The 23,551-nt window shown below is 38.2% G+C and overlaps 1 protein-coding gene across 1 annotated transcript in view; it reads right to left on the bottom strand.

The window, feature by feature from the left end:
• Positions 1-447: 447 nt before the first annotated feature.
• The window catches only part of Rab8 (RAS oncogene family member Rab8), a 64,227-nt gene continuing 41,123 nt past the window's right edge, over positions 448-23,551 (bottom strand). Inside the window, exon 5 of the mRNA XM_076201010.1 lies at positions 448-1,016. Within this exon, the coding sequence (XP_076057125.1) occupies positions 918-1,016 (99 nt within the window). The 3' untranslated portion in view covers positions 448-917. The remainder of the gene's footprint in view (positions 1,017-23,551) is intronic.

Below are 23,551 nucleotides of genomic sequence, written 5' to 3'. Positions count from 1 at the left end.
TTACTGACTATATTTAGAATCATGAAAGGAATGGAAATCCTTGATAGGAATGATTTACTAAAAAATGACAATGGAAAAACAAGAGGTCATGAAAAGAAACTCAAAAAGGATAACTATAGAAGAGATCGGAAAAAGAATAGCTTCCCACACAGAGTGCTGGATATCTGGAATAACTTAGATAAAGAAACATTGTGTGCAAATACTATTCAAGATTTTAAGAAAAAAAATTGATGCTGAAAGATACAGAGATGGGTCACCACGAGCATGGCTCCCTTCCCATGTAATACAACTAGGTAAACATACAAAGGAATAACTTAAAATTTCTTCCCACACAACAATGATTTGATAATCCACACTAATTGAAGGAATTGAATGGGCAGGGTCCTACATAAATTAGCTTTGAAGAGGAAACCAATAATTCACCAGGCTTTAGTCATCAAAGTTCAGTGAACTATTCCTTTTTATTATTCTTATACATATGCATTCATCTATCAACTAATCATATATACATACATATACAACCATGCATATCCATACACATACACAAACAAACAAACAAACACACACACACTCACACACACACACACTTACTCAAAACAAATATGTATAAATACATACATACACATACCTATGCATTATTTGCACAATTATATGTATACAATTCTTTATTTAGTCCCAACTAGTTGTAAAGAAAGGCTTTCATTGTCATTCAGATGTCTTTGGCAGAAGATCTGCCTCAAGGTAGGATTCCCATTTAAGTGTACAGCTCCAGGAATTCTTCATTGCTTGCAAAATATTTGTTATCTACACTCAGGTTCATGACTTTAAATGGTCAGTGCCTGATGGAGGTAGGGCACTGCCCAATATTTCCCTCTTGCCCTGTTCAATGGAGAGGAGCACCTTGAGGTGAAAACGTATCATAGAATAGTACACTTGGCTAACCAGCTGCTGATGGATTTGCGTGGAGGTTCATTGGGTTTGATAGTGTGGCTGCCTTTTGGGGGATTGCTGGCCTCCTGTAGACAGAAAAGGTACACAAGTTGAACATTATAATCATAAACAAAATCTTCTCTAAGTAAAAATAATAGTCAGTTTTGAAAGCAATACATATACAAATACTGTACATATACACATACATACAAATATACAAGTGTGTACTCAATAAATGTATTGTTCCCCATGTCCACATCATCAGTGATGAAAACTGACCCCAAAACTGATATGTAAAACAATCAACCTGTTGTCTTCAATCTCTTTTGAATGAGACCTTCAGTACCAATGAATCTGGCAAAAGCCAATGGTTATTTTGGGAAGAAATTTTGTTAAGTTGTTTGGGTTGTGAGTGTTGGGCAGTATAAAATAATATGCTTGTGTTTTCTGTGTGGAGACTACATCTTGGGTACAAGGTATCTTGTTACCTAGCCAATTCTGCTTTGGCATAATTCTAGTGCCCGGTGGTGGTCTGACCATAGCCTGTGTTATTCTTGTGTGTTTAAAGGGTTTCCTTTCTTGGGTTTGGTGTTGAGGGCTGCTTGTTGTAGTACAGGATTTGTTGATCTTAAGAAAATTGTTTCTGGCTGTGTGTGTGTATTATATAGGGGTGTTATGGAGGACTGGTGGTAGGTTAAGCATCTAATTGTAGTGTACAGGAAGAAAGTTACACTAATGAAGAAATATTCTATACCAAACTAGACTCTATAGTTGATAAATGTTGCCACAGGACATACTAGTCACTTTGGGCAACTTCAATGTGGTTACTGGCATGAGCAGACCTGACTGAACTATGACTTGTCTCCCATGGCTCTGGAACCAGGAACACTAACAGTTCTCTCCTGAATTTTGCCAAGTCCAGGATGTTGACATTGGCTGGTTCCTAGTTAGAGACAAGAGTCACACTGAAGGACTTGATATAGCAATGCTAGGAGAGTTGGGACTGGTCACAAACCTGTAGTTCCAACACTAAATCTAGGAAAATTCCCAGGTGTAATTCAACTGGATTTCATCTGGAAATGCTCTGGGATGATGTGTGTGCACAAGAACATGCAGTAGTAATTTATGATCGACTTCAACTTAAAGTGCTTGGCACCTATGAGGACACTGAAGAACTGTGGGATATCTTCAAATATAAAAATCTGAAAATTGCAGGGGAGTGCACTGAAGTGTCCAAGGTAATGGTTTGGTGTCATGTGAGACAGGAAAGTATAGAGGTCATATATATTGTCAGATTGGCTGGGAACCTTGACCAATACAGGACTCAGAAATGACAAACTAGAGCTCTCATGAGTATGGATATGGAAAGTAAGGTTCATTGAAACCAACTATGAACATGAATAGGTTGGGCTTATGCATGTTCTACCACAGCATCTGAAGGTGGACCTCACAATGTACAACCTTGCTTCAGATTGCCAAACATGGTCCTGATGTCATTTATTTGACTTCAGTGGGCAATCCAGTCCCTAAATCTCTCCCCAAGATCTAAAGTTAACAAATGAAGTTGGGTTCTTGTTCCACACTCAGGCATCTATATCCTAGCAAAGGAGTCCTTCCAGGCAAAAATGCATGATCACTACTTCCACTGTAATTACCCTACCCTCTGCCAGAAACTTCACATGACAAACCATCTCTCAATATTACTTGTATCTTTTTTGTTATAGCTTTATCATTCCCCTCTCCCATTACAGTCATTCTCCTGACATCTCCCAGTGCCACAATTAAAGCTTTTCTATCCTCTTCTACATTCAGTAGTTCCTTGTAAAACTCAGCCCATCTTCCCCTCACAGCCTTCTTTTCCATTACATTGTCCATTGCCAACTGCCCATTTCTTCCCTTTTTTCTCTATTATCTGCCCAACTCTCCTTTTCACTCTTTTTACTTCCTTCATTTTATTCTTTTCAAACTTCTAAAACATCTATCCTACCTCACCTCTGCTCTTCTCTTGCCTTCCCCCACCTTACACTTCACTTCCATCCTCTTCATTCTAGACCTTTCATATTCTTTCTTGTTTCTTTTTGCAACCATTCCACATGCACACCTCATTTCTACCATACATCCCCTTACTTCTTCATTCCCAATCCATTAACTTTCCTTCTGTTCCCATCCATTTTTTTAAATCCAAGACACTTTGCAAACTTTAGTCCTTCCTATTTGAAACATGGATTCTTCCTTTATTCCCACTTCTCTTATTCACTACATTCCAAACCTTTCTCAGTCTCACCAGGTATCCTTCCCCTTTCCCCTTCACATTCAACTTCTTTCTGTATTTTACATCCATTTTCAATCCCCCTTCCAACCGATGATGATCAGACATTCCACTGCACTCTACCCTAAACATGTTCACACCCAAAACTTTTCCAAACCTCCTCCTGGGCACCCCTACATTATCCATCAATGCAATTTCAACTATCTTCCTATCAATCACTGTTCTTTGTACACATCTTTCCACTTAAACATTGTTGTCATCATTTTCCTTTCAATACACACCTCCAACATCTCTCCACTGTTGTTCTTTCCTGGCATATCATACTTCCTTACTACTTCATCCACTAGCTCATCTCCTACCCTAGCATTTAGAGCCCGAACTATAACATTAACATTTCTAAAATTCTTCACATTTTCACTTACATCCTTCCATAACACTTCCCTCCCCTCACTTTTCTCACTACCAGTCATATACACTCAAAAGCACCCAATCTCCCAACCCAAACTCATTTTCATCAACATCATCCATGATGACAATTCCATTCAACCAAGCACATGTCTTAATAATAATCAAAAGTGTCACTCCTTCCCTCCTTTACTCTCTCACCACTTCCAACTACCCATCACACTCCCAAACTCAAAATTCACCTTTTCCTATAAATTTAGCTTCACTCAGTGCTAACACACTTTCTTCTTACAAATGTACTACCTGCTTCCTTTCTGCCTTCAAACAACCAACATCCATATGGATTCAAAGTCCTAACAATGTATTCTAGGGTTTCAGTTGTAGTCTTCCTCTTATACCATCTTTTGCCTCAACTGTTCAACTGATTCAACTCTAACATAGATATATGATGTGTGACCCTGCTCTGTACAGTTACCCTGAAATTCCCTACATCAGTGAGTGCATATGGCCATGCAATTAATAACCCAGTGCTGCCCCTAAATATTTCAACCACACTTTACTTTTTCTTGGTTTCTGTTACTCCTTTGCTAACTACTCTGTCAGACAGTTTTTCCATATCTATAAAACACAGGTGCAATCACACTCCTATCTTTTATATTTTCTGTCTTAATAGTAACTTTGTAACCATTTTCCTTACCAAAACCACACTGTACCTCTCCTACTATCTAAATGGAAAAAACAGCTATCTATCAGTCAAGTTTTAAATTCACATACAGTTATACTAAAATGAATTTCATATATCATTCATATTCAACTAACTTAGATAAAGTTAGATTTTTAAAATGTCATTCTTAAACTCTATATTATTTAGTTCTGTAGTCTTAATTTGAACCTCAGAATTTTTATACTTTAAATACAAATTCAACTTTTAATTTGAAATTCACATTATTCATAGTTCAGCTGAACCTCAGCTTTTATTAAGAGTGAAAAGGTGTTGATAAATAATATATTGTGACAAATCATCAATGAAGCAGTTAAAAAGAGTATGATGTCCAATACATAACTATACAACATGCCACTAGCTAAGCAACTCCCTACATGTACTCCAAACCCCTTTAGTCTCTAGCTAAATAAAAACTTCCATTTGTTCTTACAAATCCTATAAAGCATGCCATCTGATTGAGAGTGTCAATGCAGTTCTAACCCTTCAATCTAGGGCCCAGTGCCCGGTTCAATGCACTGCTAATAGGTGCTTTATGCATGCAATCAAGATGATAAAGTAAACCTGTGTGTGGGTTATTTAACAAATCAAGTTGATATTGACCTTCAAGTATTTTGAGGCATACGAGAGATGAGAGAGAGAAAAGAAAGAGAGAGAGAGAGAGAGAGAGAGAGAGAGAGAGAGAGAGAGAGAGAGAGAGAGAGAGAGAGAGAGAGAGAGAGAGAGAGAGAGAGAGAGAGAGAGAGAGAGGAGAAAATATGTGGAAAAAGAGGGGGGAAAGAGAGGGGAAAAGAGAGGGGAAGAAAGAGGGGATGAGAGAGGGGGAAGAAAGAGGGGATGAGAGAGGGGGAAGAAAGAGGGGATGAGAGAGGGGGAAGAAAGAGGGGATGAGAGAGGGGGAAGAAAGAGGGGATGAGAGAGGGGGAAGAAAGAGGGGATGAGAGAGGGGGAAGAAAGAGGGAAAGAGAGTGGGGAAAGAGAGGAAAGAGAGGGAAGAGAGAAGAAAGAGAGAGGGAAGAGAGAAGAAAGAGAGAGGGAGGAGAGAGAGAGAGAGAGAGAGAGAGAGAGAGAGAGAGAGAGAGAGAGAGAGAGAGAGAGAGAGAGAGAGAGAGAGAGAGAGAGAGAGAGAGAGAGAGAGAGAGAGACGGATACGAAGAGAGAGGGAAGGATAGGAAGAGAAGGGGAGGGAAGGATAGGAAGAGAGGGGGAGGGAGGAGGAGGGAGGGAGAGGGAGGGAGGGAGAGAGAGGGGGAGGGAGGGAGATAGAGGGGGAAGGAGGGAGAGAGAGGGAGGAGGGAGAGAGAGGGAGAAGGAGGGAGAGAGAGGGAGAAGGAGGGAGAGAGAGGGAGAAGGAGGGAGAGAGAGGGAGAAGGAGGGAGAGAGAGGGAGAAGGAGGGAGAGAGAGGGAGAAGGAGGGAGAGAGAGGAAGAGGGAGGGAGAGAAAAGAGGAGGGAGGGAGACAGAGGGGGAGGGAGGGAGGGAGAAAAGAGGAGGGAGGGAGGAAGACAGATGGGGGAGGGAGGGAGTCAGAGGGGGAGGGAGGGAGTCAGAGGGGGAGGGAGGGAGTCAGAGGGGGAGGGAGGGAGGGAGACTGGGAGGGATAGAAGGGGGAGGGGGGGAGGGAGGGAGAGAAGGGGAGGGAGGGAGAGGGAGGGAGGGGGGAGGGAGGGGGAGGGGAGGGAGGGAGGGGGAGGGAGGGAGAGGGGGGAGGGAGGGGGAGGGAGGGAGAGGGGGGAAGGAGGGAGGGAGGGAGAGGGGGGAAGAGGGAGGGAGAGGGGGGAAAGAGGGATGGAGAGGGGGAAGGAGGGAGGGAGGGAGAGGGGGGAAAGAGGGAGAGGGGGAGGGAGGGAGAGGGGGAAGGAGGGATAGAGAGGGGGAGGGAGAGAGAGGAAAAATATTACATATATATATACAGACGCTCCTCAACTAACGTTTTAGTTACGTTCCGAACGGCCGAACGTAAGTTGAAAATGAACGTAAGTTGTTACTGAACGTTCTAGTAATGTATGACCGTTCATACTGTACTATACATCCGTAAATTCTATTACCGTATCTTATAAAACACCCCTAAATCATTAATTATACACATAACATTGTAAAATTCAGTAAACTTTCACTTATCCGAACTCCAAGGGGGATTAGAAATGTCCGATTAACCGAAATGTTAGGTTAATCCTATTTTGTATGTTTCATTCCCGTAGAGTTTTATGCGGTAATGTCAGCTGCAATATTCGTACCTGTAAGCTTAACATACGCATGGAAATGCTTTTAATAGTTCATAAACATATTCTATAGAGTATAAACAGCCGATCAGGTACATGGAGTGTGCTGCCACCGTGTGAGCACTTGGTGAAGCTTGCGGGTGGCGCGGGGGTGGCGGAAGGGGCGGCGGGGTGTTCGAATGTTCGGTTGAGATCCAAATACGTTCGGTTGAAGCGATGGCTACCGTATTGAGAAAATGTTCGGTTAATGCGATTATTCGGTTAAAACGCGTTCGGATAAGCGCGAGTTTACTGTAACATTAATTTCAAATAAATTAAATTCAAGCAACATAAATTGAGATGGTGGAGGAGGGGGAGGAGGAGGAGGAGGAGGAGGCAAGGTACGTTCAGTCTGTCGTTTGTGCCATGTAAACAATGGACGCAGCGTCATGCGTAAGTATCGTTTGAACTACGGAGAGCGCGCTAAACTAAAAAATTCACTCAAATTTTTTTTTTTCATTTTTTTCTTTTTTAACAGTCAGTTCAAACGTAAAATCGAAAAAAACGTAAAACGAATGAACGTAAGTAGAGGAGTGTCTGTATATATATATATATATATATATATATATATATATATATACATATGTATACATATATATACATATATACATATATATTATATATACATATATACATACATATATATTATATATACATATATACATACATATATAAATATATATATATATACATACATATTTATATACATACATATATAAATATATATACATACATAAATATATATATATATTGGAAATAGGCCATTAATAATGCATTTGTTGTTAGAGTCAACAGCTGCGATAGCATTATTCTGCTCATAGAATTTCTTTTCTATGTTGCACACCAATGTGCGGTCATCTGGATGCAGATCTCTTAGTAGAGTACTGAAATCCATGGTATTTTCCTCTAGACATCTTTTGGCCTTAAATGGCCATCTTCAGGAGGCGTTAACTGGTCAAAATGTTGACAGAGAATGACTCAGTTTGGCCCCTGTTGATATATATCGGCGGGGAGTGGAGAGATGAAATGTCCGCCCACCAATCAGCACAAAGGGAGCACTCTTTGCCTTCTGGCTGGTAACAACATTTCAGGCTGCTGCTGGATATTGATAGCGGGTTTTTGATTGTAAATGAGCACTGCTTCTGTCATTTTTAGTCTTCTGGTGTCATTGTTCCCTTCGATGATGGTGGTTGTGCCTTACATAAGTTCCATATGATGTCTCTTAAGTGCGAGTCCGTGCTCATACAGGTAGTGTCTTCTGGTGTCATTGTTCCTTTCGATGATGGTGGTGGTGCCTTCCATATGATGTCTCTTAAGTGCGAGTCCATGCTCGTACAAGTAACACCATAAGAAGACGCTACCTGTACGAGCATGGACTCGCACTTAAAAGACATTATATGGAAGCACCACCACCATCATCGAAAGGAACTACGACACCAGACTAAAAATGACAGAAGTGGTGCTCATTTACAATCAAAAACCCACTATCAATATCCAGCAGTAGCCTGAAATGTCGTTACCAACCAGAAGGCAGAGAGCGCTCCCCATGCGTTGATTGGCAGGCGAATGTTTCAGCTCTCCACTCCCCGCCGATATATATCAACATGCAGCCAAACCGAGTCATTCTGTCTACAATTCGACCAGTTAACACCTCCTGAAGATGGCCAGTTAAGGCCAAGACATCTAGAGGAAAATACCATGGACTTCAGTACTCCAAGAGATCTGCATCCAGACAACCACACATTGGTGCGCAACATAGAAATGAAATTCTATAAACAGAATAAAAGGTAGGGAGGTGCTTGGAGTGAACTCTTTTAAATGAAAAGGAAAAGGAGGAGTACAAGAAGAAGCTGAAGGAGGAGTGGGAGGGAGTGAAGGATAGAGTAGAACTAGGAGTGGAGGAGGAATGGGGATGGTTCAATGAGGGAGTCACAAAGTGTGCAAAGATGGTGTGTGGAACAAGAGGGATGGGAGGAAATAGAAGGAAGGGTAGTGAATGGTGGGATGAGGAAACAAAGAAGGTTGTAGAAGAGAAGAAGCGAGCTTTCACAGATTGGTTACAAAATAGGACGAGGGAGTCATATGAGAGGTACAAAGAAAAGAAAAGAGAAGTAAAGCACAAGGTAAAGACGGCAAAGAGGAGAGCAGATGTGAAATGGGGTAAGAGTGTAACAGAAAATTTTGAAAGTAATAAAAAGATGTTTTGGTAAGAAATTAAAAGAGGGGAAGAGGAGACGAATCAAGTAGAGAAGAAAAGGTAAAAGGTGCAGATGGAGAGATGATAATGGAAGAGAAGGCAGTAAGGGGAAGATAGACAGAGTATTTTAGGGAGTTGCTAAATGTGAAGGAGGATAGGGAGGGAAAGATAGCTGCAGTGGAAAGTGCTAAGAAAATGACTGTGATGAGTGAGGAAAATGGAGGAGAAATAAGGAAAGATGAAGTGAAGGCAGTTGTTAAGATGATGAGAGCAGGTACGGCACCTGGTCTGGATGGATGCCATGCAGAATGTCTAAAAAAAGGAGGTACAGTGATGGTGGACTGGCTGGTGAGGTTATTTAATGTTTGCTGGAGAGAGGATAGAGTGCCAGAGGACTGGAGGAGTCCCTGTATAGTTCCACTTTACAAGGGAAAAGGGGACAAGTGTGAGTGTAGTAGTTTCAGAGGGATTAGCTTGTTAAGTGTAGTTGGGAAGGCTTATGGGAGGATCTTGGTTGAGAGGATTAGGAGAGGAACAGAGAGAGGGTGAGGAACAGTGTGGATTTAGGACAGGTAGAGGTTGTGTAGATCAGATTTTTGTGGTAAGACATATATGTGAGAAAGCTATAGGAAAAGGTAAGGATGTTTTTTGGGCTTTTATGGATCTGGAAAAGGCTTATGACAGGGTAGACAGGAAGGCACTGTGGGAGGTTTTGCGGATATACCAGATAGGAGGAAAGCTTCTAGGAGCTGTCAAGAGTTTTTACGAGAGTAGTAGAGCATGTGTCAGGATTAGATGTGGAGAGAGTGAGTGGTCTGAGGTAAAGGTGGGACTTCGTCTGGGGTGTGTTATGTCACCCTGGCTGTTCAACTTATACATGGATGAGGTGGTGCAAGAGGTAAATGCAAGGGTGGTGGGTCAGGGATTGGAGATGGTTAAAGAAAATGGAGAAAAGTGGGAGGTGAGCCAGCTGTTGTTTGCCGACGACCCTGTCCTTGTAGCAGGACCAGAGGAGGGACTGAGGAAGTTGGTGACAGAGTTTGAGAGTGTGTGTGAAAGAAGAAAATTAAAGATAAATGTGGGTAAAATTAAGGTGATGAGATGTACAAGGGGTGAAAGTGGCAGCAGACTTGAAGTGAGCAGGGAGAGAGACTGGAGGAAGTGGATAGTTTTAGATACTTGGGTGCAAATGTGGCAGGAAAGGGGAGTGGAGGTGGAGGTAGAATGTAGATTGAGAGAAGTAAGTAAATGCCTTGGTGGATTAAAAAGTGAAATGAGGAATAGACATTTGGGAATGGATGCTAAGAGGAGACTGTATGAAGGAGTGATTGTGCCAACAGCACTGTATAGGGCAGAAACATGGAACATAAGAGAGGAAGAGAGAAGGAGTTTGAATGTGTTTGAGATGAGGTGTCTGAGAAGTATGATGGGGGTTACTAGGCTGGATAGAGTGAGATATGAGGAGGTAAGGAGGAGAACAGGGGTGGTAAGGGAGTTGGGAGATAGGGTTGATGATAGGGTTGATGAAAGAGTATTAGGATGATTTGGACACATGGAAAGAATGAGTGAAGAATGAGTGAAGAAAGACTAGTAAAAGAGGTATGGAAGGCAGATGTGGAGGGAGTGAACATGAGGGAACGTCCTAGGATGAGATGGATGGATGGGGTGAAGGGGGCTTTGGGGAAGAGGGGAATGTCTGTTGAGGAAGGACAGGAAAGGACAGAAGACAGGGGTGAATGGAGAATGGTTGTATATGGATGATGCTGTGATGCATGAAGTGGAATGGGTGGGGGGATGGGGGGTGAGGTAGTATGCATGAGAAAAATTTGACACAACCCGAAGGCATTTCTCCCTATCTCCTTTTCTGCATGGGGGGATGGAGAGGGGCGGGTTGCCGATTTAATTTAGTGGCCTTGCTGTGGATATGCTGTGTCTTGCAACACTGCCTCTGACCCAGGGCAGTGGACAAGGTGCAGGGATGACCCATCATCCAGGAGGTGCTAAGATAAGAGGGAGGGTGGAGGGTGGAGGGGGGTGGAGTGTATTTAGGGATGGAATGGGTGGGAATGGTTTTATGCCTTTTTCTTTTTGGCTACCTCCCTTGTAAAGGGGAAAAAGCCTTGGTATATGTATGTATAAACAGAATAATGCTACAACAGCTGTTGATTTTAACAATGCATGCAATATACAGATATATATAGATATATGTGTCAATATATATATGTATATATATATATAATATTATATACATATATATATATATATATATATATATATATATATTAGTAAAGGGGGGGAGCAGATTCTCAGTAATACACGTGGAGTTAAAAACGACAGCATTGTTGTAGTTGTTCAGTTTTTTCTTCGTTTTCTCGATTTTCCTGATAAGAGATTTTCCATTAACTGGGTGAATTGAAACTAGGTCTCTATATTCTTCCATTTGTTCTTATTTGACATCGATGTTTCGTCTTAAACAAGACATTATCAAGATATAACTGAAATAACAAAAATTACATGGTAACAGTAAAGGTACTAGACAATATCAAGATATAACTGAAATAACAAAAATTACATGGTAACAGTAAAGGTACTAGACAATATCAAGATACAACTGAAATAACAAAAAATTACATGGTAACAGTAATAATAAAGGTGACAAATTTGTAAAAATAAATACGAAGACTTACATACAGGTATTTAAAGAGAGGAAGAAGGGTGTGATAATCCAGAGATGACAGAAGTATATATACCTAAGATCAGGTCAGACGAAGGGGGGGGGGGGGGAGGACCGACAAAAAGGACCTCAGAGGTCAAGGGTAAGGGGGGGTGGGGGTTAGGCGGGTTCGGTCACCGAGGGTGGGGGAGGAGGTGGAGGTGAAGGGAGAGAGAGAGAAGGGGTAGAGGGGTAGGGGGGATTTTTATTTCTAAATAATGGGATAGAAGAGATTACATTGCATTGAATGTTAATAACCGGAGTTTTGTCCTTAATGTGGAAGGCTTTGAGTAGTTGTAGTCTCCTAGGGTCATTGCTCGATCCAATAATTTTGGTGGTGTTGATCAAATCATCTCTCCTGAGAGCAGCGTTATGGGAACTCCTATGGTGTTCTTTGATTGCTCCTTGGATCGAGCAATGACCCTAGGAGACTACAACTACTCGAAGCCTTCCACATTAAGGACAAAACTCCGGTTATTAACATTCAATGCAATGTAATCTCTTCTATCCCATTATTTAGAAATAAAAATCCCCCCTCCCCCTCTACCCCTTCTCTCTCTCTCCCTTCACCTCCACCTCCTCCCCCACCCTCGGTGACCGAACCCGCCTAACCCTCTCCCCAACCCCCCCACTTACCCCTGACCTCTGAGGTCCTTATTGTCTGTCCCTCCCCCCCCCCCCTTCGTCTGACCTGATCTTAGGTATATATACTTCTGTCATCTCTGGATTATTACACCCTTCTTCCTCTCTTTAAATACCTGTATGTAAGTCTTCGTATTTATTTTTACAAATTTGTCACCTTTATTATTACTGTTACCATGTAATTTTTTGTTATTTCAGTTGTATCTTGATACTGTCTAGTACCTTTACTGTTACCATGTAATTTTTGTTATTTCAGTTATATCTTGATATTGTCTAGTACCTTTACTGTTACCATGTAATTTTTGTTATTTCAGTTATATCTTGATAATGTCTTGTTTAAGACGAAACGTCGATGTCAAATAAGAATAAATGGAAGAATATAGAGACCTAGTTTCAATTCACCCAGTTAATGGAAAATCTCTTATCAGGAAAATCGAGAATACGAAGAAAAAACTGAACAACTACAACAATGCTGTCGTTTTTAACTCCACGTGTATATATATATATATTATATTATATATATACATATATATATATATTATATATATACATATATATATATATATATATACATATATATATATACATATATATACATATATATACATATATATATATATATACATATATATATATATATATATACATATATATATATATATATATATATTTACTTATATATACATACATACATATACCAAGGCTTCTTCCCCCTTACAAGGGAGGTAGCCAAAAAGGAAAAGGCATAAAATCACTCCCACCCATTCCATCACTAAATACACTCCACACCCCTCCACCCTCCCTCTTATCTTAGCACCTCCTGGATGACGGGTCATCCCTGCACCTTGTCCAATGCCCAGGGTCATAAGCAGCGTCGCAAGACAGCACATCCACAGCAAGGCTGCTTCATTAAATCGGCGACCACCCCTCTCCGTCCCCCATGCATAAAAGGAGAAGACGGGGAGAAATCCCTTTAGGCTGCATTAAATTTTGCTCACACATACTACCTCACCCCCCATCCCCTTGCCCATTCCACCTCATGCATCACATCATCCATATACAACCATTCTCCATTCACCCCTGTCTTCTGTCCTCTCCCGTCCTTCCTCAACAGACATTCCCCTCTTCCCCAAAGCCCCCTTCACCCCATCCATCCACCTCATCCTAGGACATCCCCTCATGTTCACTCCCTCCACATCTGCCTTCCATACCTCTTTTACTAGTCTTTCTTCACTCATTCTTTCCATGTGTCCAAACCATCCTAATACTCTTTCATCAACCCTATCTCCCAACTCCCTTTCCACCCCTGTTCTCCTCCTCACCTGCTCTTTTCTCACTCTATCTAGCCTAGTAACCCCCATAATACTTCTCAGACACCTCATCTCAAACACATCCAAACTCCTTCTCTCTTCCTCATGTTCCATGTTTCTGTCCCATACAGTGCTGTTGGCACAATGAATCACACACATATATATATATATATATATATATATATATATATATATATATATATATATATATATATATATATATATTATATATATATAAATATATACATATATTTGTGAAGCGTGGCAGGAGATTCTCTTTCAAGCATATTCTGTTGAAAACGACAGCAAATTAATTAGATATTTATTTCATAAGCTTTCTAGCTTTCGGAAAGTAGATTTCTGAGGAAAAGAGAGGGGAAGAAGCAAATTTCCAATTGACATTGGGAACTTAAATTAACACAGATGTCTATTTTATAAAATAGACATCTGTGTTAATATAAGTTCCCAATGTCAATTGGAAATTTGCTTCTTCCCCGCTCTTTTCCTCAGAAATCTACTTTCCGAAAGCTAGAAAGCTTAAGAAAGAAATTAATATCTAATTAATTTTTTGTCGTTTTCAACAGAATATATATATATATATATATATATATGTATTTACCTAGTTGTATTTACCTAGTTGTATTTTACGGGAAGGGGAGCTATGCTCGTAGGGTCCCGTCTTCATATCTCATTTTATCTAAACTATTTTTAAATTCATGTATTGTTTTTGCACACACCACTTTCTCATCTAACTTGTTCCAACTGTCTATTACTCTGTGAGGAAAGCTGTTCTTTTTAAAATCTCTTCTATAGCTGTCTTTTTTTATTTCTTTCCGTGTCCTCTAGTATTTCTGTCATCCCATTTTATCAGATTCTCTCTGTCAGTAATTTCTATGCCTTTCATGATTCTGTAAATAGCTATCAAATCTCCTCTCTCTCTTCTTTGCTCTAGTGTCTGTAGTTCAAGTTTTTCTAGTCTCTCTTCATATGATAGTTTTGAGAGTGTTGGTGCCAATTTTGTAATTGCTCTTTGTATTCTTTCAAGTTTTTTTATACATTTTTTTGTACTTGGTGACCATATCGTTGCTGCATATTCCAATCTTGGTCTTATCAGGGTGATTAGGATTTTCTTCACCATTTCTTCATCCAGGTATGTAAATGCAACTTTGATTGTTCTTATTATATTATAAGTTTCTCCAAAAATCTTATTTATATGTTTCTCAGGTGACATATTATTCATAACAATGACTCCCAGGTCCTTCTCATTTTCTACTTTTTTTATTCCTTCTTCTCCCAAATTATATGCTCCTGTTATTCTGTTTTTGCTTTTTCCAAATTCCATTATACTACACTTTTTTGTATTGAACTCCATCTCCCACTTCCTACTCCATTCTTGAACTTTATTTAGATCTCTCTGTAGTGATTCACAATCTTCTTCAGTTTTCACTCTTTTCAGTAGTTTTGCATCATCTGCAAAGAAGCTCATATAGCTTTCAATTCCTTCATCCATATCATTAATATATATAGCAAACATTATTGGGGCCAGAACTGTTCCCTGCGGAACACCGCTTATTACTTCATCCCATTTTGAGTGCTGGTTTCTTATCACTACTCTCATTTTTCTTTCTTGCAAAAAGTCCTCCATCCAATTTAGTAGTTTGCCCTGTATTCCTCCTTCAGTTTCTAATTTCTTAAGCAACTTCTTATGTGGTACTTTGTCAAAAGCTTTCTTTAGATCTAAAAATGCACAGTCCACCCATCCATCTCTTTCTTGTATTATATCTATTAGCCTTGAATAGAAACATATTAAATTGGTGACGCATGATCGTCCTTGTCTGAATCCAAATTGCCTTGGATTTAACACTGTTTTTTTCTAAATATTTTACCCATCTACTTTTGATAATTCTTTCACAAATTTTTGCTATTGTACTTGTTAGAGAGACTGGTCTATAGTTGTTAGGTTCTTCTTTATTTCCTCCTTTATATATAGGTACTATATTTGCTTTTTTCCAATCTTCTGGAACTTTTCCTTCTTTCAAGGAACTATTTAGTATGCTATGTATTTTGTCTGCCAGTTCATTCCTGCATTCTTTCAGTATCCAGTTTGATATTTCATCTGGTCCATGCGATTTTCTGACATCAAGATTACTCAAGTGTGTTAATATTTCATTCTTTGTTACTTCTATTTCTTCCATAGGGGGGACTTTCTCTTTCCATTCGTTCTCTTCAGGTTGTATGTTCTCCCTTGTAAACACCGATTTAAAATGTTTGTTCATAATTTCTGCCATTTCCATTTCCTCAGTGTATTCAACTCCCTCCTGTCTTAATTTCTCCAAGTCTTGTTTGTTTTTCAGTTTATTGTTTACAAATCTGTAGAATAGTTTTGGTTGATCTTTACACTTTTCTATGATATCTTTTTCATATTTTCTCTTTTCCTCTCTGCACATTTGTACATATTCATTTCTATAACAGGTATATATTTTCCATTTTTCAGGTCTTCTGTCTTTTTTTCATCTGGTCCAGGCTTTGTCTCTTTTGTCTTTTAACTCCCTACAGCTTTTGTTGTACCAGCATTTTACATATTCTTTTTCTTGTTTTTGTCTTGGGACATACTTTTCCACTCCTTTTTTTGTAAATTTTTGTCAAAATATTCCATTTCTCTTCTACTGTTGTTTCTTCTTTGTATATTTCTTCCCAGTTTTCCTTTTGAAAGAATTCTCTTATTTGATCAAAGTTTGTTTTTTCATACATCATTCTTCCTTTTCTATATTGTTCATTTCTTTTTATATATTTTTCTTCATTAAGTTCCAGTTCAATCAATATGTGATCACTTTTACTTATTGGTGTTTTATATTCAATTTTGTCCACTATTCTAGGTTCGGATGTAATTACTAGGTCTAGTCTCGATGGCTCTTCTTCATTTCTATACCTAGTGTTCTCCTGTATCCATTGTGTCATTGTATGGTCAGTAACCATCTCAAGTAGAGCGTTTCCCCATGAGCCGTCTCCACCCTTTACTGTCATTTCTTCCCAGCAGATTTCTTTGCAATTAAAGTCGCCCATCATAACTTATTTTTCCTCCCTCTTCCATTATCTTATTTAATGTTATCTTTGTGTCCTCTAACATACTTTTATGTTCACTCTCTTCCCATGAGGCTGTTTTCGGGGGCACATAATTTATCACAAACTTTCTGTTCTTCTTATCTCTGTCTTCTACTTCCATCATTATCATCTCTACTGTATTCTTTCCATATGTGACACACTTCACGTTTATATCCTTCTTAGTCAGGAACATAACTCCACCCCCTTCCTTTTTCACTCTGTTTCTAATCCAATAATTATATGCATCATGACCTACACTGTTGGGTGGTAGTGGACCTTTTAATTTTGTTTCTACAATTCCCATTATGTCTGGTTCTTTTTCTTTCAAATAATCATTCAGCTCATTCAATCCTGTTATTAATCCATCTATATTTGTGTAAGACACTCTTAGTTTTCTGCCACTTCCATTGTGTTCTCTGTTTCCCTTTTGTTTTTCTCTTGTATGTCGACTTTCTTTAGTTTCATATTCACTACTCTCCAATAGAATCTCTCTTTTTCTGACTCCATTCTTATCTCGTTTTTTTTCCTTTGCTTCAAGTCTTTTCTGTTTTTCTTCCTCTCTTTCCTCTTTATTCATTTCCCTTTTTATCCATACCTTTTTATATTGTTCACTTGTTGCTAGTTTCCCTGTTTTGGATAAGATATTCTCAGCCGTAGTTTGTGACCTGAATTTAATCTTAATTGGTCTGGTCTTGTCTGTACTATATTTCCCTAGCCTGAATTTCTCTTTGATTTGTTTCATTATTTCTGGTTCATCTTCCTGAACTAATTCTAGTAAATTTCTTACTTTTTCATTTTCCTCTTTGATTCTTGTGGTTCTATCTGGGTTATGTTTCTCTTCCATTCCTAATATAATTATACATTTCTTTTTGTCTGCTAAGTCTCTTACTATATTCTCCTTCTGTCTCATCACTTTAATAACTGAGTTTTCAGTTTGTTCATTCATTTGCTGTCTGATTATGTCAGTGAATGCAACTTTGCTATTTTCTTGAATTTTTTTCCAACCCTCCTTGTTCTCCTTATTATTCTCCTTTAAGTTCTGGCCCCAATAATGTTTGCTATATACATTAATGATATGGATGACGGAATTGAAAGTTATATGAGCTTCTTTGCAGATGATGCAAAACTGTTAAAAAAAAGTGAACACGGAAGAAGATTGTGAGTCACTACAGAGTGATCTAAATATAGTACAGGAATGGAGTAGGTGGGAGATGGAGTTCAACACTAAAAGGTGTAGTATAATGGAATTTGGAAAAAGCAAAAACAGAATAACAGGATCATATAAATTGGGAGAAGGAATAAAAAAAGTAGAAAATGAGAAGGACCTGGGAGTCATTGTTATGAATAATATGTCACCTGAGAAACATATAAATAAGATTTTTGGAGAAACTTATAACTTAATAAGAACAATCAAAGTGGCATTTACATACCTGGATGAAGAAATGGTGAAGAAAATTCTAATCACTCTGATAAGACCAAGACTGGAATATGCAGCAACGATATGGTCACCAAGTACAAAAAAATGTATAAAAAAACTTGAAAGAATACAAAGAGCAATTACATAATTGGCACCAACTCTCTCAAAACTATCATATGAAGAGAGACTAGCAAAACTTGAACTACAGACACTAGAGCAAAGAAGAGAGAGAGGAGATTTTATAGCTATTTACAGAATCATGAAAGGCATAGAAATTACTGATAGAGAGAATCTGATAAAATGGGATGATAGAAATACAAGAGGACACGGAAAGAAAATCAAGAAAGACAGCTATAGAAGAGATGTGAAAAAGAACAGCTTTCCTCACAGAGTAAAAGACAGTTGGAACAAGTTAGATGAGAAAGTGGTGTGTGCAAAAACAATACTTAATTTCAAAAATAGTTTAGATAAAATGAGATATGAAGACGGGACACCACGAGCATAGCTCCCCTTCCTGTAAAATACAACTAGGTAAATACACATAAATATATATATATATCACTGCTCCATTGGAATTGGAATTCGTACCTATGAGTTTAAGTCAAATCTTAGATATAGAGAGGGAAATGAGCAAAAATAGAAAATGGTAGGAGAACGAAATAATGGACTTATGGAAGGAAATTGTTGAACTGATGGATTGCTTAGTGCAAGCTCACAATGAAATTTCCAACCTAAGAGAAACTAACTTGGAACTAAGAAACGAGACTAAGGAAATGAAAAATGATATAAGAGAGGTGAAGAGTGAAAACAAAAAGAAGAAAATTAATGATCCTGCCAATAGCGACAACTTAAAGAAAGAGGTAAATAACAAAAACAAGAAATGACTAAAAAAATTAAAGAAACTTAGGTGAGAAAAGCATCCAAAAGATTAAGAAATGGAAGGAAAACATAGAAAATAAAGAAATTGCCTTCAAATAGTCCAACAAATGCAGGAAAATGCAAAAGACACAATTATCCAAGTAATTAATGAAAAGGCAAATTGGATCAGAGATGCAGTGAATAGGAAAAAATGTGTTGTGGTATAGGGACTAAAAGAAAAACATGGTCTGGCAAGGTACATGAGAGAAAAAGAAGAAAAAGAAACAGCAATAGCAATCCTACAAGAAATTTAGGATGGAGCCCAGGATGTAGAGAAGGGCATCGATGTGTAAAGAATTGGTCATTATTCTAAGGAAAGAAACCGACCCCTAAAGGTAAAACTAAGATGTCAAATGGTAGTAGAAAACATATTTGAAAAAGTAGGTAAGTTGGCAAGGAATGAACATTATAAGAAGATATGGATAAAAAGAGAAATGAATATTGAGGAATTGGAAAAAGAGAAGACACTAAAAAATTAAGCTAAGGAAATAAACGTGAAGAGAACGGAGACCGAAAGTAAGGAATTCTATTGGAGAGTAATTGACATGAGACTGAGAAAATGGTACACCAGAATGGGCGAACCAAAAAAAGATGGAGAAAGAAAGAAATTAAAAGTGGCCTATACAAACATCAATGATTTAAATTCAGGACTGAATGAACTTAATGAATACCTGTTAGAAGAAAAACCAGACATAATGGGAATTGTGGAGACTAAATTAAGGGGTGCAATACCACCCATCATTGTTGGACAAGGACTATACAATTGCTGGACAGAGACAAGAAACAGGGAGGAGGAATCATGTTCTTGGCCAAGAAAAACTTGAATGTGACAAAAATTACGGAAGGCAAGGGTAGTGTAGAAATGATCATGATAAAAGTCGAAGACAAGAACATGAAAAGTAGAAAGTTTGTGGTGACTTATGTGTCCCAAAAATGAATGCTTGGAAAGAGAACAAGCATATGAAAATGCTAGAAGATACAAGGCATTCATTAAATGAGATACTAATGGGCAGAGGTAACCTGGTAATTATGGGGGACTTTAACTGCAGAGAAATTTGCTGGGAGGACATGACAGTGACAGGCGAAGACTTGTGGGGTAATGTATCACTGGACATGACTATGGAATATACAATGACACAGTGGGTCAGTGAAAACACCAGATACAGAAATAATGAAGAACCATCAAGACTAGATTTAATATTTACAACAGAACCTGAAATTGTGGATAAAATCCAATATAAGACACCAACTGGAAAGAGTGACCATATATTCATTGAGACTGAACTAAAGGAAGAAATATTCAGAGAGAAATGAAAAGCATAGGAAAGGAAGATTTGGAAAACTAAATTCCTTCAGAGTGCAAATTGGGAAAAATTTTACATGGAAAATACAAAAGTGGAAGAGAAATGGGATATCTTGATGGAAAATTACAATGAAGGGGTGAATAGGCACATACCAAGACAGAAGTTAGAGTGTACATTAAATGCTGGTTCAACAGAAGATGCAGTGAGGCAAAAGACAGAAGGGACAGAGCTTGGAAAAGATGGAGAAAAGATAAAAAACCTGGAATATGGCAAGTATATATAAATTATAGAGATGAGTATGTAAAAGTTCAGAGAGGAAAAAAGGAACTATGAAAAAGACATTATAGATAAATGCAAAGAGCAACCCAAGCTATTCTATTGATACAAGAACAGTAAACTTAAGAATAAACAGGAAATGGTGAAACTACACCAAGGAAATATAGAATACACAGAAGATTTAGAAATGGCCGAAGTCATGATTAATCACTTCAAGTCTGTTTTCACTAGAGAGAAGACACAATATTGGGATAAAGGAATTGAAGTGCGATCTTCCCCCATGAGTGAGATAATAATAACACAAAAAGAAATAATGGAATATCTATCAAACCTTGATGTCAGGAAATCACATGGCCTGGACGGAATTGCAAATTGGTTTCCAAAAGAAAGCAAAGAACTAATGGACAAAATACATAACATAATAAGTTGCTCACTTAAAGAAGGAAAAATACCAAAAGACTGGAAAAATGCTAACATTGTACCAATGGGTAAAGGAGGAAACAAGGAAGAACCAACTAACTATAGACCCGTCTCACTAACAAGCACTATAGCCAAAATTTGTGAAAAATTATCAAGAACAGATGGGTAAAACACCTGGAAGTAAACAATATAATAAACCCAAGACAATTTGGGTTCAGACAAGGAAGATCATGTACCACAAACTTAATATGTTTTTACTCAAAATTAATAGACATAGTGCAAGAAAGGAATGGATGGGCTGATTGTGCCTTCCTGGACTTACAAAAAGCTTTTGACAAAGTACCACACAAAAAATTATTAAAAAACTGGAACATATAGGAGGGATACAAGGGAACCTACTAAAATGGATGGAGGACTTCCTGATTCCATATTTTATTTGTTATTTACATTATTATAGTTTTTATTTATTGTTTTATTATTAATATGATTTTTTTTTCGCATCCGACCTAGATATGGATCAAAAGGTCTCCTGTTGGCATGCTCCGCCTTTGTAATCCTTACTCAGAGAAAAATATTCAGGTTGTTGTGAAATGTTACATGAGTTTCTTTGCAGATGATGCTAAATTGTTAAGGAAAGTAGAAACTGAAACAGATTGTGAATCACTACAGGAAGACCTGAATAAGGTATGGAACTGGAGTCAGAAATGGGAAAAAGTAAAAATAGAATATCAGGACAATATAAAATTGGAACTAAGGAGGTAAAGAAAGTGGGATCTGAAAAAGATTTGGGTGTAATTATCTCAAACAACTTCTCCTATGACAAACAGATAAACAAAATTGTCGGAGAATCCTATAACTTGCTAAGATCAATAAAAGTGGCATTTACATATATTAAAAAAATATTAGTCACACTGATAAGGCCTAGACTAGAGTATGCGGCGACATTGTGGTCACCCAGTACCAAAAAGAATATAAAGAAAATAGAAAGAATCCAGTGAGCAGCCACAAAAATGGCCCCTGCACTTGCAAACTTATCATATGAGGAGAGACTGGCTAAACTGGAGTTACTGACTCTGGAGCAAAGAAGAGAGTGAGGCGACCTACTGACCATCTACAGAATCATGAAGGGCACAGAAATACTTGATAGAGAGGAATTGTTAAACTGGGACAAGAGAATCACAAGAGGGCATGGAAAGAAAATAAAAAAACATAGTTATAGAAGAGATCAGAAAAAGAACAGTTTTCCACATAGAGTGGTGGACACTTGGAACAAACTGGATTAAAAAATAGTGTGTGCAAAAACCATTCATGAATTTAAGAGCAAACTAGACACTGTGAGATACCAAGCGGAACACTATGAGCGTAGCTCCCCTTCCTGTAAAATACAACTAGGTAAATACAGGAGGAGCCAAGATGAGAGGGAGAGAGGGAGGGAGGTGAGTGGGAGTGGAGTATGTGGGGATGGAATGGGTGGGAGTGGATTTTATGCCTTTGTTTTTTGGTTACCTCGCTTGTATGGGGGAAAAGATGTTGGTATACGTATGTGTATACTGTACATATATATATATATATATATATATATATATATATATATATATTTATGCATACACACACACACACACACACACATATATATATATATATATGTACATAGTAAAGTTCCCCTCAGTCACATTCCATTTTGCAAGATTAAAAAAAATATATATGAACACCATGGCTGTGACAAAAAACTCACAATTCCTAAAATCAAATCTGCATTCATCTTGCTTACATTTAAAAGAAAAAAAATACATCTATTGAAGCCTAATATAATGACAGAAGCCAATAAACACAATGTCACTCTATTCACTCTACACGCTACACAAGGTTTTTACAAGCAAGAAACTGTATGAACAGGAAGCAAGCATGAGCAGTTACTTCAAACACAGCTATTTTCTCAAGGAATATGGTTGTGGTAGTAGCAGCAACCCTAGGAGCTGTAAATGAAAGAGCTAAGGGTCAATTTTTGAGTAACTGATATCATTCTCCAACAGTAATATATGAATTAGAATGCTTTCATTAGATACTGAACTTAAACTACCAATATTCATTAGAGCTACATATTTCAATATCTAATGAAAACAGATGTAATTCTATATATTACTTAACCCTTTATCTGCAGGGGGTTTAATCAATCAAATCCATTATCCTGGTTTTCTTGCAAGAGACCCGTGAACCTAGGGAAACTGGCTGCAGCCATTGAGTCCATAAGTCACTTACTGAAGAGAGTTTTGTGGACCTGTCTTAAATGAGTGAGTGTATGAGTTTAGTATTAGGTGTTCAATGTCTTCTGTGTACAAATAAAATCCTGTGTATCTAATGTCTGTTACCAGACTGATTGTGTGTTGATAATGTCTCATTGCAGGGTAGTGACCTGAAAGCATGCTGGTGCAATTCTTGCTTGTCTTGGAGTGATTTCTCTGTAGAGATGATTTAAGTCTAACAAAATATTGAATTTGGCAGTCTATCAAGGAATGTTGTGGGGTACTTAGGTCTGGCTATTGCAGATGTTTAAGTAGAAGGTTGCTAAAGTTATTTTCATGTTGTGTATGTGGGCTATGTTTGTGTTATATGACATGACGGGTGGGTTTCAAGGGTTCTTGCATAACATTGTGTGACTAACATTG

Source organism: Oratosquilla oratoria, chromosome 17, assembly GCF_046742065.1.
Source record: "Oratosquilla oratoria isolate Oo_2021 chromosome 17, ASM4674206v1, whole genome shotgun sequence".
In the NCBI taxonomy this organism is placed as follows: Eukaryota; Metazoa; Arthropoda; class Malacostraca; order Stomatopoda; family Squillidae; genus Oratosquilla; species Oratosquilla oratoria.
The sequence above is the reverse complement of the archived record's forward strand: the minus strand, read 5'-3'. Positions and strand labels throughout refer to the sequence as shown.